This window comes from Echinops telfairi, unplaced genomic scaffold, assembly GCF_000313985.2.
Source record: "Echinops telfairi isolate 266 unplaced genomic scaffold, ASM31398v2 ScPeMD7_4;HRSCAF=17, whole genome shotgun sequence".
Lineage (NCBI taxonomy): Eukaryota > Metazoa > Chordata > Mammalia > Afrosoricida > Tenrecidae > Echinops > Echinops telfairi.
This window is the reverse complement of record NW_022103900.1, coordinates 46160576-46182142: the sequence shown is the minus strand read 5'-3', so window position 1 is coordinate 46182142 and position 21567 is coordinate 46160576. Positions and strand designations below refer to the sequence as shown.

At 38.5% G+C, this 21567-nt stretch overlaps 1 protein-coding gene across 1 annotated transcript in view; it reads right to left on the bottom strand.

Moving 5' to 3' along the window:
- Nucleotides 1–21567, bottom strand: part of LRP1B (LDL receptor related protein 1B) — a 1686774-nt gene that overhangs the window by 71801 nt on the left and 1593406 nt on the right. Inside the window, exons 74-79 of the mRNA XM_045298375.1 lie at nucleotides 17727–17950; nucleotides 16017–16123; nucleotides 7329–7445; nucleotides 5545–5718; nucleotides 3406–3531; nucleotides 194–358 (exon numbers count right to left, since the gene is read on the bottom strand). Of these exons, the coding sequence (XP_045154310.1) occupies nucleotides 194–358; nucleotides 3406–3531; nucleotides 5545–5718; nucleotides 7329–7445; nucleotides 16017–16123; nucleotides 17727–17950 (913 nt within the window). The remainder of the gene's footprint in view (nucleotides 1–193; nucleotides 359–3405; nucleotides 3532–5544; nucleotides 5719–7328; nucleotides 7446–16016; nucleotides 16124–17726; nucleotides 17951–21567) is intronic.

Here is a 21567-nt window from a genome sequence, read left to right as displayed (position 1 = left end):
TAGTGAATAAAGGAAAAAAATGTCATTGGTGTCATCTTGAATTAGTTATTAAATTTAGTTAGTGTTAACTTATTCTTATTTTCTTAATTTAAACAAGATTTAGGTTTATAATTTTTAACGTTGTCTTATATTTTTCACATACAGGGAAAATGGCACATGGGGTGAATATAAAAAATGACACTCCAATATTTACCCAAAGCAGATGGCACACACGTGCCTCCATTGTGACAGTAGTTGGTACAGTGATTGACTTCACATCTTTCTCCAGAGTAGCTAGGCCAGCAATAGCACCGCGGGTCACTCTTCTCATTGAACAGGCATCGGCCACCGTTTTCACAAGTTAATTTGCATGAATCATCTGGTGATGACAAGAAATGTCCACATTAACATTTCATTCAGCGAATAATTGAGGAAGAGTAAGTCAAATAAATAAAAATATATAAATACTAGAACCTTACTTATTTATGTGACTTCCTAAAGTACTTACTCCTAAGAATGGTATACATGTAGAGACACAGGTTACAGATGTTGAATGGTAATGACAAATATTTAATAATATTTTATCTCTCTTTAGAACAAAAGGAGTATTAGTCACTTTGTACTTGTCAAACTGTTAAATGTCAATATTGATGGAAACAAAGATAAAGCTTTCTTAAATAAACTCTACCCAGCATGCAAATATCTTTATGATATGGGCAAGTATGGTCTCTTTTTAAGAGGCAATGATTTTAATTGATACTGAAATAAGTAAGACCTATTTATAACATGTGAGTTGCATTTGTAGGGGCCCTGGTGGTGAAGTGGTTATGTGTTGGGCTGTGATCCACTTGGTTGGCAGTTCAAATCTACCAGTAGCTCCTGGGGAAGAAAGACAGGATTTATACTCCCATAAATAGTTATAGTCTCAGATATTCACAGCGGATAACTATGAGTCAACATTGACTCATTGACAGGTTTTTTTTTTCTGGTTAAATTGTATTTATAATAAAGAAAATTATAAGATCTACTCTTGGACGATAGTCCTTATAAACAACATATAGACCTTTCAGACTAAAAGTCATTTAGACTTGGTAGAATATAGTGATAGAGCAGTGTCAGAAATATTTCTACAGCTAACATTTGTAATAAATGATCCGGCATGACCTGACTGCTTAATGACATTTTATTTGAGAATAAGTAAGGAATAATAGAAATGCTGAGACAATAATAACATAGCTCTCAGAAGGTCAGAAAAGATCCTTGGATTTACTGCCAAAATAAGGGTCAGGCAAAGACTATACCAGCAGGGGACATGTGCCACTGAAAGCCAAGGTGCTGTTCATGCTCTCTGTAAATGATTCAGACTACAGAAGATACATACAGAAGACTGCAATAGAATATTGTAAAAGGTAACTTGGAGGTAAAACTCATACTGCTGTATGGAAAAGGGAGAAAATGTCACATCATTCTTGATTTTCTGATGCTAACAACAAAGTGGGGAGCCAGGGCAATAGGAACTGGAGAGGTGACTTAGTTGTGGACATACTGAAATGGAGATACTTAGGCAAACACAAGTGGAAATCCCCAGGTTAACAATTGAGTATAGAGGTTAGAATCTCGAGAAAAATCTAGAGTTATAATATGCAAGCATAATTTAAAACTCAGCAGTAGTTCTAACTCATTCAGTCGGGAAAGGTTTTTATAGATGCTGTGAATGTGAATAGAAAAAAGCAGATTTTATGAACATAATTAGAATTACTAAGAAAGGACTCATCCCAGTCTGTAGTGATACTATATACATTATAAAACCCATAGCTATTCAGAACGCTTACATGTCCGAGCATGTGAATTTCTATATTATGTCTCATTAGGCATCAGGAATTTAAAAGTACAACACAGCCTGATGAACAGAAAGTGGAGTTACAGCTTTCTAAAAACTATGGTGATTGTTACATAATGAAAGAGCAGGCTGCTCTTTTCAAAAACTTAAATCACCTCCCAGTAGCCAAGCTTCAGCAATTATAATCAACTATAGGAAAGAGCAGGTGAACACTTTCCCAGGAATGAGTAACATTTGAATTTCAAATTTCATACATGAAGATTAAAAATATTCAGTGTGCTTATCATTTTTAACAATGGCAGCTAGAAAAAGTCAAGTAATTATAAAGAGCTAAAAAAGCTGGCTATATCAAATGTTAATATCAGGAAAAATGAATTGACTTTTATCTATGTCAATTAATAATTTTAAACCCATCTATTTATATTCCTAACTGAAAATACCCAAGGGTCATGTATGTAGAGGTGAATGTGTGTGTTTCGTTATCCTGCTTAGTTAAATTTAAGGTTCTCTTGTAAATGATGAAATTGAACTCTGAGGAAGCTTCAAGCAGGCTTGAAATAGTAAAACTGAAATCACTAAATAGTTTAGTACCTGGAAAAATGGTTGCCTTTAGATTGTCAAGCTACTTTATTTTAAGCATAAAACTACAAAATTTGGAGACCGAATGAAGCAAATAACTTATTTTAGAAGTCCTATGACAACTTGCTGTAGAGTACCAGTACTGTGGAGTACCAGTTCTGTAGAGTACCAGTACCAGTACTGACTAAGCAACCTCGCACAAGTAAATTAGCCTTTCCCTGCTTTTGTTTTCTTATCCATTAAAGTAGGTGTGGAGCCAATACATTGTCAATGATTTCTTGAAAGGATTGCATGAGAAATACAAGACACTTAGAAGTATATTTTGCTGATAATCCCTCAAATTATTTTATTACTTAGCATGTATCAGCATTTGAAATGGCATTTCATTTTTCAAAAATTGTTTTCTCTAATCTCTAGCTTCTAAGTTCCAAACTCTATGAATGAAAGTGAAAGTGAAGGAATCTAAATTAGGATTTATTATCCAGATATTCAATATAACCTTGTTGAAGGAGTAAATAGATTTTTGTGTTTGGCTTAAACCAATAGCAAAATGGCATCCACCCACATGTTGGGCTGCTAATCACAGGCCAGGGGTTCAAACTGCCAGTGGCTCTGTGGGATAAAGATGAGGCTTTCTACTCCTGAAAAAGAATTATAGTCTTAGAAACCCACCCCATCCTATAAGGCTGATATGACTCAGCATGGGCCTTAAGGCAGGGTGTTTAATTTTGGGGGGGGGGTTCCTGATGCAATATATTAAAGTATCTTCTGTTACATGCATGATATAAAAATCTTAAATATATTGTTAAATGCATTTTAAGTGCTCAATATTGCTTTATGAAAATTACAGAATTGTCTTCAACTACAAGTGAAGAAATAAACACAAGCATTCAAGAGCTATTGATACTAAGTCACTTACACGACTGTGTATGTAAATTTGCTCAGTTTCAAATGCTGTGATAAGTTATCAAAAACAATTTATTTCCAAAATAGTGACATATACCTACCTAGCTCACTGTCATCAGTACAGGTCCCATTAATCAAATATTTTCCTTCAGGGCACACACAGCTGGCCCCAGAAGGATTCAGCAAACAGAGGAATTCACATGCTAAATCCAAACATGGATTAGGTACTGATTAAAACAAACAAAAGAAAACAAATAATATGCATCAGTATCAAAACAACAGATACCAAATATAAAATTGAACAAGTGAAAGGATGATTCAGCAATGTTGAAAAGGAAGCATATGGAATTTCTACTGGGCGTATGTACAGTAATGTTACTTTATTCCATGAGCAGAGCTCTGGTAGGTAGTCGCAAGTTAGGAGGCGGGCTGCTAAGCGCAAGATCAACAGTTTGAAATCATCAGCCACTCTGCAGGGGAAAGAAGAGGCTTTCCGCCCTGGTACCGATTTTCAGCCTCAGAACCCATAGGGGCAGGCGGCCTTTGTCCCTATGGACTCCACGGCAGTGAGCATACACCGTTAGAGGCTGAGATAAGTTATCTCCTCATCCTCATCAGTCTTACTTTACACTTCATATAGCAGATAATAAAGTACTCAAGTCTTCACTTTGTCCATCTTCCATGCAACGAATATTTCATTGGCAAGAACACTGGTCTGAGTTTCCAAAGTGCAGCCTAGGTTGCAATTAGCAGTAGAGTTCATGCAGATCCTGGACAATCCTACTCACATCTGTTTGCTTATTTGTTTGTTTGTTTATGACAGTGTTCTAAAATCAGCCCCCTCTGCTGTTTAAAAATGATCCAATGGACACCCACCTATCAATTCAAACAAACAAAGCACAATGCTGGAGAAGGGCTTTGGAGGGTCTAGGGAGTTATTTCACTGGTGTGCATGTCAGGTGAAATGGTAGAAAGGAAAGTTCTAGAAAAACATTCAGTTTGATTGGTTTCACATGTAAAAGTTTTAAATTAAGTCATTCAACTTTGATGGAAGCATATTGACCTTTACCAAATCAGACCCAGTGGAATTTTTTTTTAAAGCCATTAAGTTGAAAGTAATGGCATTAGTACATTGGATCATTGAGACAGAGCAGCAAACATTCAGATAGAATTTGGGAATGAGCTTATGGAACACATTTTGTTTTAATCACTTTTGATAATAAATTTTAATAAATATCACCTGTTATTTTATTATGTTATTGCATAAATTAGGCAAACTCTCTTTTTATATACCATAAGGATGACCATAAGAACTCCTGATCAATATCAACTCATCAGCCTTCCTCAGGAGGCAGAGACATATAGACAATAGGGACATAGCCTTGGAACCTGGGTAGGGTTGAACTGAACTTGACAGTAGTGGGTTGGGTTTTAGTTTGGGTTCTGATTTCATGGTGCTGTTGGATAAACGTTGGGCTGCTGGCCAGTGTTGATGCTGAAAAGCCACCACCTGCCCCATGAAAGAAACAACTTGTCTACTCCTTAAAAGTCAGTGTGGGAGACCTACTGTCTGTGAGTTGGAATTGACTCTCTGTTTTGTTTTTGTTTTATTTTGTATAATTAAATTTCAAAGTGTTTCTTCAAGGGCTAGCTTAGATTCAATGAGATTAGGATTTCAGCCCCTCTCCCTTGTTTCTTTCTGTCTTTTTGTTTTTTAATTTGCACATGAATTTTTTTGATGGTGGTAAATATATATTTCAAGAATGTACCTTTGACATTTTACCTATTGTTTTATATAATGGTAAGCCACAACAATACGTAGATTTAAAAAATAGATCAGAGAAAGAACAACTCTTAAAAAATTCTCTGTGTACATGTTAATGTTACAACAGGTATTTTGTTCTCAGTACCAAGAGCAAAAGTGGTAAAGACTATTTTCCTTGTTTCTTGCATTGTAGAAATTCACAATAGTATTTTATATGTGTATACTGGAATTTACATATACATAACTCTAAGGTACATAGCCAAATTTCTGTAATTATAATGGCAGAATTAAAATTTTTGCATCATCTAAACCTTGATTTTGATAAATTACAAGGTTTGGTGAGATTAAATTTGAAGCTTAACTTACTGGGGTTAAGATGCTGAAGTATTTAAGCTATTTCTAAAATGTTATTTTGAAAGTTTTAAGGAATAAAATTTACATGTAGCTATAACTTTATAAAATACTATATACTTACAGTTTACTTGTTTATAGCGATGAGATATCAAAGCCCCTTTTGTTTTATCAACATCTAAAGCAAGGTATTCTACTGAACCACGACCAAATTTCTGTACTCGAAATACACCATTTTTAGGGCCTGCTCCATAGATATAATCTTCAAAGACATCAATTCTATGTGGATGGAATAAGCCTAGAATTTCAAAAGGAGGTATTATAAAAGTTACAGTATATATACGTTAGATTTAAGAAAACTATCTAAGTTTAACCAAGAAAATACAGAATTTTTTAAATTTTTCTTTTAATTTAAAAAAGGAACTTCAGAATTAGTGTCTTTTAAAAAATATTAGCTGTAAAATTGTTTGAAGTAATTTATTCATAATAGATATATGTGCGGTATTGAGTATCTCACTCAGAACATTCCAAATGAACCCATCATCAATGTAATCATCATCATCATTATGAAGTATTGATAGCGGATTATTATATACAGAATAATATTTTCTGCTGCATAGTTTAGAAACAACAAACAATAAAAAACCTATGAACCAATCGCAACAGGCACAGAAGAACAAAACAAAAGAGTTTACAAACTCTGTTTGCATTCTGGATTGAATTGACATTTAAATTGCATTACCTGCCTGAGAGATTTCTGAAGTAATCAAGAATTGGTCTTAAAAAATAAATCCTATAAAATATTTGTCAATATTATTGTCTTTTTTCAAAATGTAAAAAGAAAGCAAACTGGCCGATGGCAATTATACCTCTGACTAATGTGACTTAAAAAATAGTGATCATAATTTATCATATTCCATGATTATTTTCAAGAGATTACAAAGGAGCAAAATAATCATTTGTATTAAAATATATAACAAAAATGAAATTATATTTTAATAATTATCTACAAATTACAAAATATAAAATACCTTTTAAGTTTATAGATTGTTCATCAAAGTTTCTTAATAGGAAAATGTACACTTAAGCTGAAACAGGTCAACTATAATTACTGACACGAGTTTGGAATTACTGTTCTCAAGGATTATTGATACTCTATAACACACTTTAGACAAAGCACAATGAACAGTTCAATTTCATCATTTTCTTTCCACTTCTGTGCTTTTGTGAAAAATTGGAGTTATATTCAATACATAGAGCATAAATATAAAGACTTCAAGAACACATTTTTAAACAATCTGCTGTAAATATTAGAAGGGAGGGCAAAGAACAAGAAGTATAAAAACAGGATTCATTAGAAAGAACTGAGTCAGGCAACCAGCTTGTGAAAGGAGTCAGGCAATAAGAGAGGAAAACATAATCCAATAGGAGGCAGATGTGCAGAGATAGCAAGGGTGCCGAAAAAAGAGGACAGGTATATTCGGAGGTTACTAGTGGTGTAAATTGCGCTTTTCACATGTGGCAATGTGGCAGGGCATCCCTAAAATCCCTATCAGAATAATGTCCTATGGCACCACTGCAACTTGAAATAAAAATCCGTTTCGACAGGCATTAATCATTACTACATGAGTGGTCTTCTCTGAAGGAAAGAGCCACAGAAGCAACGGAATAAAGTTACTTTTATCAACCTTGGGAACAATGGACCATATTCATCCTAAAGGACTTCCTTCCATTCTGGCCTCTTTTCCACTTAGACTGGAAATTTTAATCCAAAGTAAGATCTTCAAATTGACAGGCAAATTTTGAGAAATCCAGAAAAAGGTTTTGTGTTTATAAAGCTCCCATACATGTTTTTGTTATATCATTTAACACTCCAATAATATTTGAAAACAAAAACGCTGCACAAACCTTGCTTGCTGCTGACAGAGACAACTGAATCAGAGCCATCGTACAGCACACTGCCAATGAGAGAAAGCTCAAAATCAGCCCAGTAGATGCGATCACTAAACTGATCCACTGTCAGACCTGCAAAATCAACATGCATGGACAAGCATGAAAATCAATTCTTTCACAGAAATGTGTGTTCAGAGTTCATAGACTTTTTTAGCATAGAGAAAAAGAAGCTGTACTCATTTTCTTCCCAACATACTCTGCTTTTTTTTTTAAAACATTTTATTAGGGGCTCATACAACTGTTATCGCAATCCATACACACATCAATAGTGTAAAGCACATTTGGACATCATTCTCAAAACATTTTCTCTCTACTTAAACCCCCGACATTAGGTCCTCATTTTTCCCCTCCCTCCCCATACCCCCTCCCTCATGAGCCCTTGATAGTTTATAAATTGGTATTTTGTCATATCTTGCTCTGTCCGAGGTCTCCCTTCCCCCACTTTTCGGTTGTCTGTCCCCCAGGGAGGAGGTCACATATAGTTCCTTGTAATCGGTTCCCTCTTTCCTACCCATTCTCCCTTTACCCTCCCTGTTTCGCCACTCACACCACTGGTCCTGGAGGGCTCATCCACCCTGGATTCCCTGGATTTTCAGTTCCTATCTGTACCAGTGTACATCCTCTAGTCTAGCCAGACTTGCAAGGTCGAATTCGAGTCATGGTAGTGGGAGTGGGGAGGAAACATTTAGGAACTAGAGGAAAGTTGTATTTCTCATCGTTGTTACATCGCACCCTGACTGGCTCATCTTATCGCTATTATTCTATCTAGTATCACTGGTAGCACATTGATTGAAGTACTAACCAAATCCTTGCAGGTGTGAGCGCATCCATTTGGGACAGAAAGGCGTGGCTGCTTCAATAAGCACAATTGTGGCTGTTGTTTCCAGGTGCCGGTGAGTCGATCCCCACTTACAATGACTCTAAACTGAAGGAAAGACGGCTGTGCCTTGCACCGTCCGCGCATTAATTTGCACGGTTTGAATGCATTATTGCAGCAACTGTGTCAGTCCCCCTGGTTTATGGTCTTCCTCTTTTTCCCCTGATGCTCTTTACCAGCAATGATGTCCTTTCCAGGGAGTGGTCCCTCTCGACAGCATGTCCACAGTACACGAGTCTCATACCATTCCCCCTTCTGACTTGAAGTGGCCTATCTCTTCGAAGACAGGGTTGTTTCTTCTACCGGCAGTCTCTTGTGTATTCAATGTTCTTTGCCAACCCCATACGTTGAACGCATCAATTCTCCTTTAGTCTTCCTTATTCGTGGTCAAGCTTTCACACACATGTGAAGTAACAGAAAATACCATCTGAGCACTTAAGTCTTCAAACTGCCATTTTCACTCTAACACTTTGTAGTTCCCATGCCCACCATGAACCAGCAAATCTGTTTCTTTCAATATGAAAATCTTTAACTTGATTTTTTACTTTTATAGTAGTGGTCTCATACCACAGTTGTCGTCATAGAATTGACTAACTTGTCTTAACATAATCTAACATCATCCAAATCCATGTCATGGGGTGTTCAGCAGTTTCATTTTTCTTCTCTTGTATGTCTGTACCAGTGTGCATTTGTCGATTCCTTCACCCATTGGCATTCAGGTTGTTTTCATTTTCTTACTATTGTGAACAGTGCTGTGATGAACGTCGGTCGCATACAGCTCTTCAGGCTTATTTGCTGAGTGGAGAGATTGCTGCACCGTGTTCTCACATGGGTTTTCCACAGCGTTGGTACAGTTTCACAGTCACACCAGCAGTGCATAAGGGTTCCAATCTCTCCACAGCCTCTCCAGCACTTGTTATTTTCCAATCTTCTAAACTTTGCTATCAATGTCGGTGTAAGGTAGTATCTTATCTTTGTTGTGATTTCCATCTCTTAAATGCATAAAGATTGTGAACATTTATGCATATATCTGTGGGCCATCTGGAAGTCATTTTTTGTGAACTGCCTAGTCATGTCATCTGCACATTTAAAATATTGGATTATTCTCATTTTTCTTGTTGGCCATTGGTTTATGTATCCAAATACATGGTATTTTGTAGCAGATTTGCTCAATGCAATAATTCGTTTCTTAACTGCTGCTTTCATGAGCATTGATTGTGGGTCCAAGCAATCGGAAATCCTTGATGGTTTCAGTTTTTTCTCCATCGATCATGATGTCATCTATTGTTGCAGTTGTGAGGATTTTTTTTTCCTTTGCATGGAGTTGTAATCCACACTGAATGCTGTACCATCATCAGTAAAGGCTTCATGTCCTCTGGGCTTTCAGCAAGCAAAGCTCTGTGAGCTGCAGATCACATCCGGGTGTTAATGAATGTACCTCCAATCCTGATGTCATGTCATTCATATAATCCAGCTTCTGGTTTTATTTGCTCAGCAGACAGATAGATAAGTATGTTGAGAAGATATTTCTCTGTTGCACACCTTTCTTGATTGTAAGCCTTGGGAGTCCTCTGGATTAGCTGTCTCCTGCAGCTCTAAAGCTGTGGGATCCATGAGTTTGTGTCAGAACCCACTCCAAGGAAATGGGTTTGTGTATTTTACCTATTATATTTTATATTATATTTCACTTTTAATCTTTATCTTATAGAATTGAGATTTTTATCATACTGTTGTGCTTTACCATTCCCTTCCGGGTTTATTTTTATAACTTGAATGGTTATGCGAACTCTATCAAGAAGATGTGCCTTTGTGTCAAATTTTGGTAATGAACACAATATTTCAAACTTTTTCCTAATGTCGTTGTACACTTATGAGACCTCTGTATAACATAAATAGAATATTGACAAAATTCAAAGTTGTGTAATTTCCTTCATTGCAATATTCATTTAATTGTGGTTGCCTGGTACCTAGCCTGTAGTATCTCTGAGGACAATTTGTCCACAGAATGACTTCATTTTTAATATCACATGTCTTATATTATTTAAAATAATTATACATATATATGTATAATTATTTTAAATAATTAAATATATATATTTGTCTGGCACTGCTGCTTCAATCAGGTCTTTCTTTATTCAAAATAAGCTGTCCAAAAAGACAACTTGCATGGAGTAAAATGGAAGGGTTTATGCAGCAGGCTTTTTTTTGTCTGTGGCAGGTTTCTTGTTATCCGCAGTCTTTTTTCCCACCAGGCTTCTTTGGCTTCTTCATGACAGCTGCTTTCTTTTCTCCTTTCTTCTCTACCTGGGCTTCTTGTTGGAAACTCCCTGCTCATCTGAATTGACCTAGGTCACCCTCAGCTTGTGATACTGTGCCTGCCTAAGAATGGAGCTCCTACTGCGTACGATCTTTGCATAGGAATTGAGCTTGAACATGATTCTCAGGTTTTTTAGTGGGTTCTTCTTCAGGACTCCACAAAAAATTTTCTTGTGTGGTGCTCAGAGGGTTTTTTGGATCTCAGAGCTTTTCAAGACTCTGCCGCCAAGTTCTATGTTGATCACCTTGTGCAAGGGGGGTGGGAGGTGGGGGGTTGTAGCTACTCTTCAGAGAGCCATACAGCTCACCCAACCAGCAAATCCACCTTCAGTCCAATGCAGAAACGCACTCCAAGCCCACCAGCAGCAACCTTCAACGTGTTTGGTTTGCTGAGATTGAGCAGAGTAATTCCAGAGATGTTCCTGAAGGCCTTGATGATACCCTGGTCTTCATTGTAAATGAAGTACTGTCCCCTGGCTGCATCTGCTGACCAGCTCTCATTTTGCCCTTGCTGGTTTGTTGTTCCTGGTTTCTAAGGCAGTCAGGACCATGCCCCACACTGAACAGGTATAATGAGAAGCTTTATCAAAAGCAGGCGACCAGGAGTCAGTTATCGCTGAAAGTCTCTGAGCCTGAGCGAACTCAAATTCCAATTTATAAAACAGCAAACCGTGAGCAGGTGGGATGACTTTTGCAGACACTGACTAGGGGGCTGGGAGGAATGTTAAAAACTAGGGAACTTCTCACCGGTGTTCGTGATGGGTGTGGGCAGCAGCCGCCAACATTTTGAATCCAGTGATTCTGTACTGGAAAACTAATTGCGGAAATAGAAAGCATAAGCCATGGAAAACTCCAGAAGGCATAGTCAGCAGGTGAGTGAATGAGCCATAGGGTACTCTGGGCTCTCATTTACTCAGAGCTGCTCGGTATCCTTCCAGGCCTTTCCTTTCGTAAGAAGCAAAGCCACCTCCTTGGTCTTCTTGCAGCCCTCTACTTTGTCTTCCACTCTCAAAGGAGGTTCAAGAACTCCCTCAGGATGATGACCTTTAGACGTGAGCAGCACAGGCAAGGCAGAGGCAGCCACTTCAGAGTAGACGGCACAGCGCTTCTCAGTGGGGTTTACCCTCCACTGCCAATGGCGCCAGGTATTGGTGGTGCAAACATGCGACCTCCACGACATCTATTTCCAAAAGCACGTTGGCCCCAATGGTGCGTGCACCTGCCACCCAACTCGGGGCATCCTTGCCATGGCTAGGCGGGGCTCTGCACAGTCTGATGAGCCACCAATTCGTTGACAGCTGACGGCTGCCCGTTGTTCTTGGTAGGTTAGTGTGAGCAAAATTCACGATATCCGGTTGGAGGGGCACCTTGAACACAGCTGGCAACGTTTACATGGTTGCCAGCGGATTCACTCTTTTCGGAGTCCACTGATCTCAGAGAGAAGGCCATGCCCCTCTCCACCGGGCGGCTCTCGCAGGCAAAGGACAAAAATTAGGTATCCTTTTGATCCCATCATGAAAACACAGTTCTCAAAATATAACAGGATCACGGGTTAAATCACAAGACATTTTTATCTACTTAGATTCATTCTTAATGATATTGTATGCTGTCAAATCAGTTCTGAAGCACGGCCACTTTGTAGGACATGGTAACATTGATCTCATGGGGTTTCCAAAAGTGTAAATCTTTAGGGAAGCAGACTGACTGACGGGCTGACTGACATGTCTTTTCCCACAGAGCAGTTTGTGGATTCCACTGGCAACCTTTTGCTGGACAACCCAGTGCTCAACACTGGGACTCAGGGCTCCTTAGTATCACGGGGACCACCGATATTCAGATGTAACACCGATATTCAGACGTAACAGCAGCAGCTTTGGTTACTTTTCTCTTGTTGTTACAGTTGGCCTACATGGTTCTAAGTCACCTGTATGTAGGCTGGCCTTTAAATTAACTAAATATTGATACTTAGAATTGGAATTAAAAAGTAGAAAATTACATTAACTTTTACTTGGCCTTGAACTTTTTACTGCTTTTATTAATTTGAAACTGGTTGTTTTCATTGTCAGAGAGACCTGGGTAAGTGTCAGGCTGCTCTCCAGCAGCTGCCGCATGAGAGAAAGATGGTCTTTCCACCCTGTGAAGGGTTCCAATCTGGGAAACGCACAGGGGCAGTTCTACCCTGTCTTGCAGGGTCGCTATGAGTTGACAGCAGTGAATGTCTTCATTGAGATTGGTCAAAAACATCCTCAAGACATAATCCAAAAAAAAACACCCCAAAATCAAACAAACCCACTGCCATGTAGTTGCTTCTGACTCATAGTGACCCTACAAGATATCAAAAGGTATGTCTCTCTTCAATATAGAAGAGAAAGTATATTCCATAATAAATCTCCATTGAGTAACCATAATTTGTGTGTGGGTAAATCAGAGTCATTGCTATTGATGTCTGAGGGCACTATCCAGCAGATTTGGACTCACATAGACCTCAGATGACAGGGGAGACCTCCTCCATAGAGTTTCCATCGAGGTACTCTTGATGGATGTCACGGACAGTGAGTCTGAACCAGCACACTTCAGTAGCATCAGCTGCGCACTAACCATCTCAGCCTCAGGGTTCACATGACCAATTTGGAAAGTCCAATGCAATTAAAAGATAAAGACGAAAGAGCTCTCCCACCTAAATCTCCCAAACTAGATCCCATAGAGATCTCTTAATTAGGTCCTTTGCTTCACTGGCAAGGCAATTTGAGCTTGTGCTAATTTTATTCATTTTCATATGGACCAAAACTTGACAATCAGACTGGAAAAATCCATCAAAAGCATAACAATTCTTCAATTAAATAGGAAACAAAAATGATTAATCTTATAAGTATATAAATATGGTCTAACTGTAATAAAAGTAAATACAAATATTATTCTCAAGTATATTATAGAGATGTGATCTACCCAAATTGCCTCTGGGCAATGACTTAACTATTTTAAAAGTTCTGTCCCTTGTTTTACTTGATTGTGCTGAGTGATTAGTTTGGTATTTAGAATTGTTTTCATATCTCTGTTTTTGTTTCCTTATGTAGCCATAATATAAAGCAATTTCCAGTTGCTGGCATTACACACCTAAGGAGTATGTACAAAGGGCAGAAAATACTTCTTCTCTTACACCAACATAATGGGATAGACAACTACAGTTGTCCCCAACAATCTGAGTGCTTACAAGAAAATATGTTACAGTTTATAATCATGAAAAAGAAGACAGCTGATATCTAAACCAAGTAAATAATATTCTTCCTTTGAATTCAGCTAATTTTCAGAAGTGCCAGATATTGCATGGGTGGTCAAGGCTAGTCTAAGACATACATGTTTTGATCAGCTCTGATCACATACTGTGCTATTAAATAGAATTATATCTAGATAAAAATTATATAACAAAGTTTTCAGATACGTGTGCTTTATATTCCAAAAGATCCAAAAATCAATGATTTTGATTTTTCCTTAAGCCCTTTAATAAAAAAGATAGCCTTTTAAATTAAAAACTTAATAAAGGAATCAAATAACCTTTTCTGTTACAGAGATGGGAGTCAATTTTATATGAAAGAAAAAGTTTGTGTCTATCTTTAAAATATCATGTCTCCTCTTTGTCTTTAATAAAGAACTAATAAAATCTAAAAAAAGAAAAAAATCTCCAGGCACTAATTCTTATCAGAACTTCGAATGATGAATATTTGGGATCAAGTCAAAAGAAGAACAGAAAGTTTTGAAAGAGAATGTCACTCGGGTTCTAGTAAAGCACAACAGCGTCAGGATTCCTGAGACTGATCAAAGACACGGGCACAGGCTCACAAAGCTTTAGTTGTTTGCTTCTTTGGCAAACAGGGCAGGCCCACCGCCTTCCACATGTCCAGGCCCTGGTACACCATGCTGATGACTCAGCTTCCAGAACTGATGAAGCAGCAGCTGGCCTGTCTTTCCACCTGCGATAAAACCAACACTTTGCCTCCTGTTCCCTGGCAAAAGCTGCAGTCTGCAAACTTATCAGTTATTTCATGTTCCCAACCCTGTCCTTCCCTCCTGTCTGGGAACAGATTGGCTGATGTGTTAATGCTTCTTCATATACCCTCTAATAATTGTAAAATGTCCCTTTGTGTATTCCTGTCATGTGTTGCAGGCTACGTGCAGGAAGGGTATTTAAACCTGCCTGGAATGAAGTTCCCGGCTCTGGAGTGACTATTCTGAGTCCCTTGCACCTCAGCTGCGTCTTTCCGTTTCTATGAGTTTTCTCTTTGTAGATCGCGCGTTCTCAAATCAGTTTGATTTGTAAGTTAAAAGCTAACTCTATAGTATCTTTCAGTGGTGTAGGATAATGGAACTAAGCACGGTATCCTGGGAAAGCTAACAGCTTTATCTTTTGCCCTTGAACTGATTAGGTTTGAACATCCAAACCTGTGGTGAGCAGCTCGAATCCTAAGCCACAGTCCCACCAGGGCTCCTTTCTCATGACGCCAAGACCACTTCTCATTTGCAGGGATTTTTGAATTTCACTTATGCTCTCAGGGATTTTGCGTTTTCACTAAGATCTTTGCACTATGTGTCCTACTTCCACTACATTCTGAAGTGAGAATAATGGAGACAACAATATATTTGAGAAATGGCCATAGTACAAATATAATATTTAATATGAAAGATTTCAAGACAGTAATCAATTAAAATCTGTGTTTTCCAAAGCACAGAGAAAAAAATATATATCATTTTAAAATATATCCAAGATATTTCATGTTTTATTAATCAGCAAATGTACACTACCTTGTCATGATTTAAAACAAGAAGAGTTACACAAAGGAGCCCTGATTGTACAATGGTTAAAGTGCTATGAACTAGAATTTACTTTCAAGATATATTCACGTGATTGGCTAAGCTTGGGTCCAGTTTCCACACTTAGAATATTAATAACTAACAGTTGAAGGACTACAAAATGTAAGTTCAGGTGTGGCCTGCCCAAAGGGCAGGATGGGAGGGCAATTGAATCCATTTGGAGAAAAGCTGTGACTGAAAAGGTATGGAATTGTCAAATACGTCTTTCATAAGAAGACTGTACTTTCCCAGCATGTGAACTGGGAATACTAGCAATACTAGTCCTTCTACCACGAATATACCTTTGTAAACATAGCCTTCCACATTGCCATAAACTGTCACAATTTCAAGCATGTGAGATTCTGTTAATAGCCTTACAACCTCAGCAATTTTCAAAATATCCCACAATATAGCTGGCAACATGGCAAAAGCCTGAGTTTCAAGTTGGGAAAATACAATGTTAAATATTGATAACTTTTCAATATGCTATACACTATGTCATTGTTTATGGAAATGATTATATTGTCCAAGAACAAAAGCAGAGTCATGAGATTAATAATCTCAGCATCCTGTTCATTTTAGAGTAGGCCAGCAACACATCATACCTGTGGGTCTCTGTAAATTCTTTTGTACTAAAATTCTTCTCAGAGTCCCATCCATAGCTGCTTCTTCTATGTGGGAGTGATCTCCAACGACAGTCCAGTACATCATCCTGAAGAAAATAGGTCAAAGATGTCAGTCTGTTCATATGGGTTACAGTCTCAGAAACTCACAAGAACACTTCTATCCTGTCCTATAGGCTTGTCATGAATCAGAATGGACTGAAAGTATAACACAAAGTCTTATAACTGTGTGCCTTATAACACAAGTCCTGGACAGAACTTTAAATGCAAAGAATGATGGAAGAACCCAGGCCTTTGTGGGAAACTGAGGACCTGGAAGAAAGTATACACGATCTACTCCCAACACTCCTGACCAAAGGGTGTGGCGCACTAGCACGTGTGTGAGGCACATTTCCACAGCCCCTGGACAATGGGTAGCACCCAAGCACACATTTCAGGAAGGGTGTTTGCTTCACATATATCCCCCATTAAAGTGCTAATATAAAGCTGTCTCCTGCAGGTGCCTGGCTGTTAGAGGAAGCTTATCTTTAAGAGCAGTCAGCGTCTTTTGTCCCTCAGTCTTAAGGAGTGATTCACACCTTTGTCTCTTAAATATCTGGCACTTACTGTGAAGTGTTCCCCTTGAGAGCGCAGGCTATCCAAGATTAACACATTGCTCATGTCAAGGTGTGTGTATTAACAAAAGGCTTGCAGACCTCATGATTATAAAACCCTATTGTTAAATAAACTCAACCCCACTTCTCCAATAAGGGACAGGATACCCCAGTGTTTCTACTTCCGCTCTTTCTTCCGTAATTGTCCCATTGCTGAGGACCCCATTCCACAGAATTGATATTTAAAGGAATTCTATACTTTGACCACTGAATTTTAACTACTGCTTAAAGTTTATTTCTTAAGATAAACAACTATTACTTTAGGCAAACAATAGCTTATTATTGGATACCCAAAATTCAATTTTTGAAATGCCATTAAATTATAGAAGAAAAATATTTCTACCACATGAAGCTATCCACAGGCTGTAGCAGAACATTCCTTCTATTCTGAATGTTACGTCAAATAAAAATGCTGTCCTTTTTGTTTTGTAGAGATAATTATTATTAAACTTTATTAAACAGAAATCATTCTCTCTTTAGAAGAAAGCACACTGAATAAGTGCAATAAAAAAATAAACCTTTTTTGGTTTGTTTGTATTTTACTCAAACTCTATGGAAAACAAGGAAAAGTTTTTCTTTTAAACATTTCCTTACTTCCTTTTTGATTATTGCTTATATTTTATTGCTTTATGGAAAAGTAAAAACATTTTTGCATCAAATTTGCTTACATGCATTTTTATTACAAACTATCCAAAATATCAATACTCTACATTTACATGTTTATCAATATGGTTATGATCTTGAAAATGCAATATTAAATTTCAAATAGTGGGTAGGTATTCATCACATCCATTTCAATAGTTTCCAGCAGGCACATACACCCATCCACTCTCACAGATAATACAACCAACTATCTAGGAAAAGTTCAAAATAGACCACCATTTTAAGTAAGACAGACATGCTTTTATACAGAAGAAAAGATACAAGGAGTTTTAGAAACATTGTGACTATGTGCTGAAATGTATTAAAGAAAAAACAACCATACTTATAAGGAGGGATACTCATCTCAAAAAATATAACTATCAAGCCATTAACTTACGCTCTTTTAGGATTTACAGCAATGGCATAGGGTTCTCCAGCCATGTTTGTTAAAAGCCGGGTACAGTTGGGGCCATTCAGCTGTCCGACATTGACGGAGTATCTCAGACTCGTCCAGTGAGTTGTGTAGTAACTGAACCAGTGCATTCTAGAATGATCGGTCCAGTAAATATTTCCAGCAACCCAGTCAACTGCAATGTCCCTGGGTCTTTTAAATTCAGGGCACTAAAAGAAAGCAAAATATTAAAAGCCAAATTAATGGAGGTTTTTGTGTGAACATATTGATATTTGAAGAGAAACATCCTCTATGAAAGCAGTCAGATGTTGCTTATTATTTAGAATTCCTAAAAGCATACATACTTTAATTTATTCTTGTTCCTTTGTGGATGAATAATGTCATAGCTCTTACAAATACAGCTCACTGGAATTGTTCTTAAGAATTCCCATTTAACCACACCACTGCTAGGATAGGTCCTGAATTCCAGAAGTACCTCCAGTGACCTTTCCTAATTAATGTTCCCCTGAGAAGAAAGTCCTGATAATCTACTTCTGGAAAACTAGGCATTGTATCAGAAGTTTCAACTTTTTTTTTTTTTTTAAATACTTTTATTGGGGGCTTTTAGATCTCTTATCACAATCCATCCATTCATCTAGCATGTCAGAGTTTCAACTTCTGAGCACTGTTTTCAGGAGCCTAATGTTTACAGTGGAAACTCAAAGTCCATACATACGTTTCCATATAAAGCAGTCTCTATTAAATTCCTTCTGTTAACAGGCATCATGAATAGGGTTGCTCTTGTGCAGAATGCATTAAGACTGTGATGGCTTGTTGTCACTACCCCAGCCCTTCCAAGAAGAATAGGCATAGCCTTTGGGGACATGCCGGGTGTGCCTTTAATGGGAATTGTTGTGCTAGAGTCTCTTGGTCAGAAGGATCTGACTCTTGATCAGAAGGACCTGAACATAAGACACTTGCCCCAATCATAGTGCTGCTACTGCTTCAGTAAATGATGTATTAATCTGCCATCAATCACATTTTTATGATAGTTATCTTTTCCCTCCCAAGTCCTTGTTAAGTGTTCAATTATATGAAAACATTAGAAGCCATTACAACCCTATGCTAATGGTCTCTCACATCCAGATACAAGGTCTTTGTCTTGTCTTTTCCTGTTTAAAATATATGTTCTCCTTAAATTATATTTGATATTTGGGGCTTCCTCCACCTTAAAACACTCTGCAAAACACCTGAGGTCACCGTGGATTCTAACTGACTGGAAATGGTTGGATTGGTTAGATTTAGGGTATACATGTGTTTCATTAGATACAGCTATAAGTATTTTTCAGAGTTTGGACCAGTATACTTTCTCTTCAGTTATGTAACTATGTCCCAGTTGCTCTGTATTTTCTTATCATGTGTATTAAATTATATATATACAGGTGACAGGTAGCCAGACAGGAATAGGGTGTGTACCTCCCATGCCTGCAAAGGACAACTACAAGAGGATGGGAAGAAAAAAAATCAGGCAACCATTAGCCACCTATAAAGACCTTAACTGGGCATGCTCCAATTGAGCATCCCCTCCCGGTCCCCCACAGTCAGGTGGGCAATACACCTGGGCAGCCCAAACAAGGCCTGGGCTCTTGACCCCATTCATGTGGGCTTAACTCAGCCAGTGGGATCCACCAAGACCTTCCACCACACCTCTCCAGCCAGAGATTTGAAATCCCCTGGCAGCGGGATGGCCACCTCTTTGACCCATTCCTGGTCAGTGGCAGGCGAGAGAGGATTCTCTCCTGTCTTTGACCCTGCTCCTGCGCCGCTCAGCCATGCTGTGGTCTCTCTGGCCTCAGTTCACCATGTGTTGGCGCACAGTCCCCAAAGGTTGCCTGTGTTCATTTGGAGCCCCAGCTCGGCTTACGCGTGGTTTGGCATGCTTCCCTGAAATAGCGTGCATTCTTATTTTTTTTAGCATGTACTACTCTTTTGAGACTGTAAAACCTGAAACTTCTCCCATCCTTCAAAATAACCCACTTGGAGTACAAACCAGGCTTCAGAGTGAATTCTTTCTTGTGTGAAGCCAAGAACTGAGGTACAGTATTACCCACTTGAGAAACCTAGTACAGGTAGTAGCTGGGTTGACAGTGAATTTAATGTGGTTCTTCTAGGCAAACACTCTAACTCCCACCAATTACCTCTTCCTGCACAGGTCTGGTAAGAAGGTGAGGGAAGCTACTGAGAATTTGCCTGTGAGTAATTATGAACAGAACTCCTTTCAATGCCATCGTGATGCTTATAAAATGATCCCTCTGAGAAGCAGGGGGTGGGGCCTTATTACCAGCAAAGCAAGGAATGACACTTCTCCTCTGGACTGGAGATCTATGTGCAGTGAAGCTCCTGCATCCAAAAGACAGCTAAGAAAAGTGTAATCTTTAAACATCTTCTAAGAAATATTATAGTGTCATCCATTTATATTACATCAGAGAAGGTGGATTGTATGCCAGGGAATCCAGCCCCTAGCACAACATTATGGGTCCAGTAGGTGCAATTGTACAGTGATAATAAGTAAAGATTATAGTAAAGTTATTGAGAACATGAGAGGTAAAAGAGATATTGAAATAATAGTCAGGCACATTTCATAGTAGCATGCTCACCTCAGCCCTGCTTGGTGGTCCACGTGGAGAGGTGGAGAGAGAGAGAGATTTAATGCCAACCAAGGCTTTTATATTCTCTGGGGACATGCAAGCCCCCTAATTACAGGTGAAGACATACATCACAGGAAGGGGTTGTGCTATAGGTAACACTAATGACAGAGGGTGGTCTAGGGACATACACGCAATAGGAAGAGGAGGGATTGGGGGTATACATGTGGCAAGATGGGCAGATCCTAGATACAGGATGGCAGCCTAACTTTGGATGTCACAGAGCCAGTTTGACTTGTTCCCTGACTCAACTGATAGAGACCATTATCGATCGGGTGTGAACTCCACCTACAGGAACCAAATCAATGACTGCGGGCCTGTCCATTGTCCTTAACAGGAGGGAGCAGGGCCTACAGTAGTCTGGTGACTGGCTGTCTTCAGGGAGGATGTCTGTAAGCATCTGACCTCCCCCCACAATTGTAAGCTAAATATACAATTTTACTGAATTATTTTGAGATGTTGATTGTCCATTTGTGTTGTAGGTGCCACCAGGTCAGTGCCCATCAATAGCTCCCCTATGCACTAAAGAACAAACCACTGCCCCTCCTCCTCCCTGATCTTATGCTTGAGCTCTCCTTGAAGGTCTTCCTCCACTTTACCAAGCATGATGTCCTTCTCCAGGGACTTGTCTCTCCCAACAAAAGTCTAAAGAATATAAGATGAAATTTGGTCATCTTTACCTCTCAGAAGCACTCTAACTTTACTTCTTCAAGACAGATTGGTTTGTCCTTTTAGCAGTCCAAGGTATGTTCCATATTCTTCAGCAGCACCACAATTCAAAGACATCAATTTTTCTTTGATCTTCCTTATTCCATGTCCAATTTTCACATGCATATGAAGCAATAGAAAATACCATGACTTGGGTCAGGCAAACCTTAGTCCCAAAAGTAATACCCAAGCTTTTAAAAACTCGAAAGAAGTCCTGTGCAGCAGATTTACCCAATGCAACTCATATTTGTGCTCTTGATTGCTAAATCCATGATCATTGATTGTGAACCCAAGTAAGACAAAATCCTTGACAACCTCAACCTTTTCTCTGTGTATCACAATGCTACCTATTGCTCCAATTGTGAAGAATTTGGTTTTCTTTGCATTGGGTTGTCATCCATACAGAAGGCTGCAATCCTTGATCTTCATCAAAT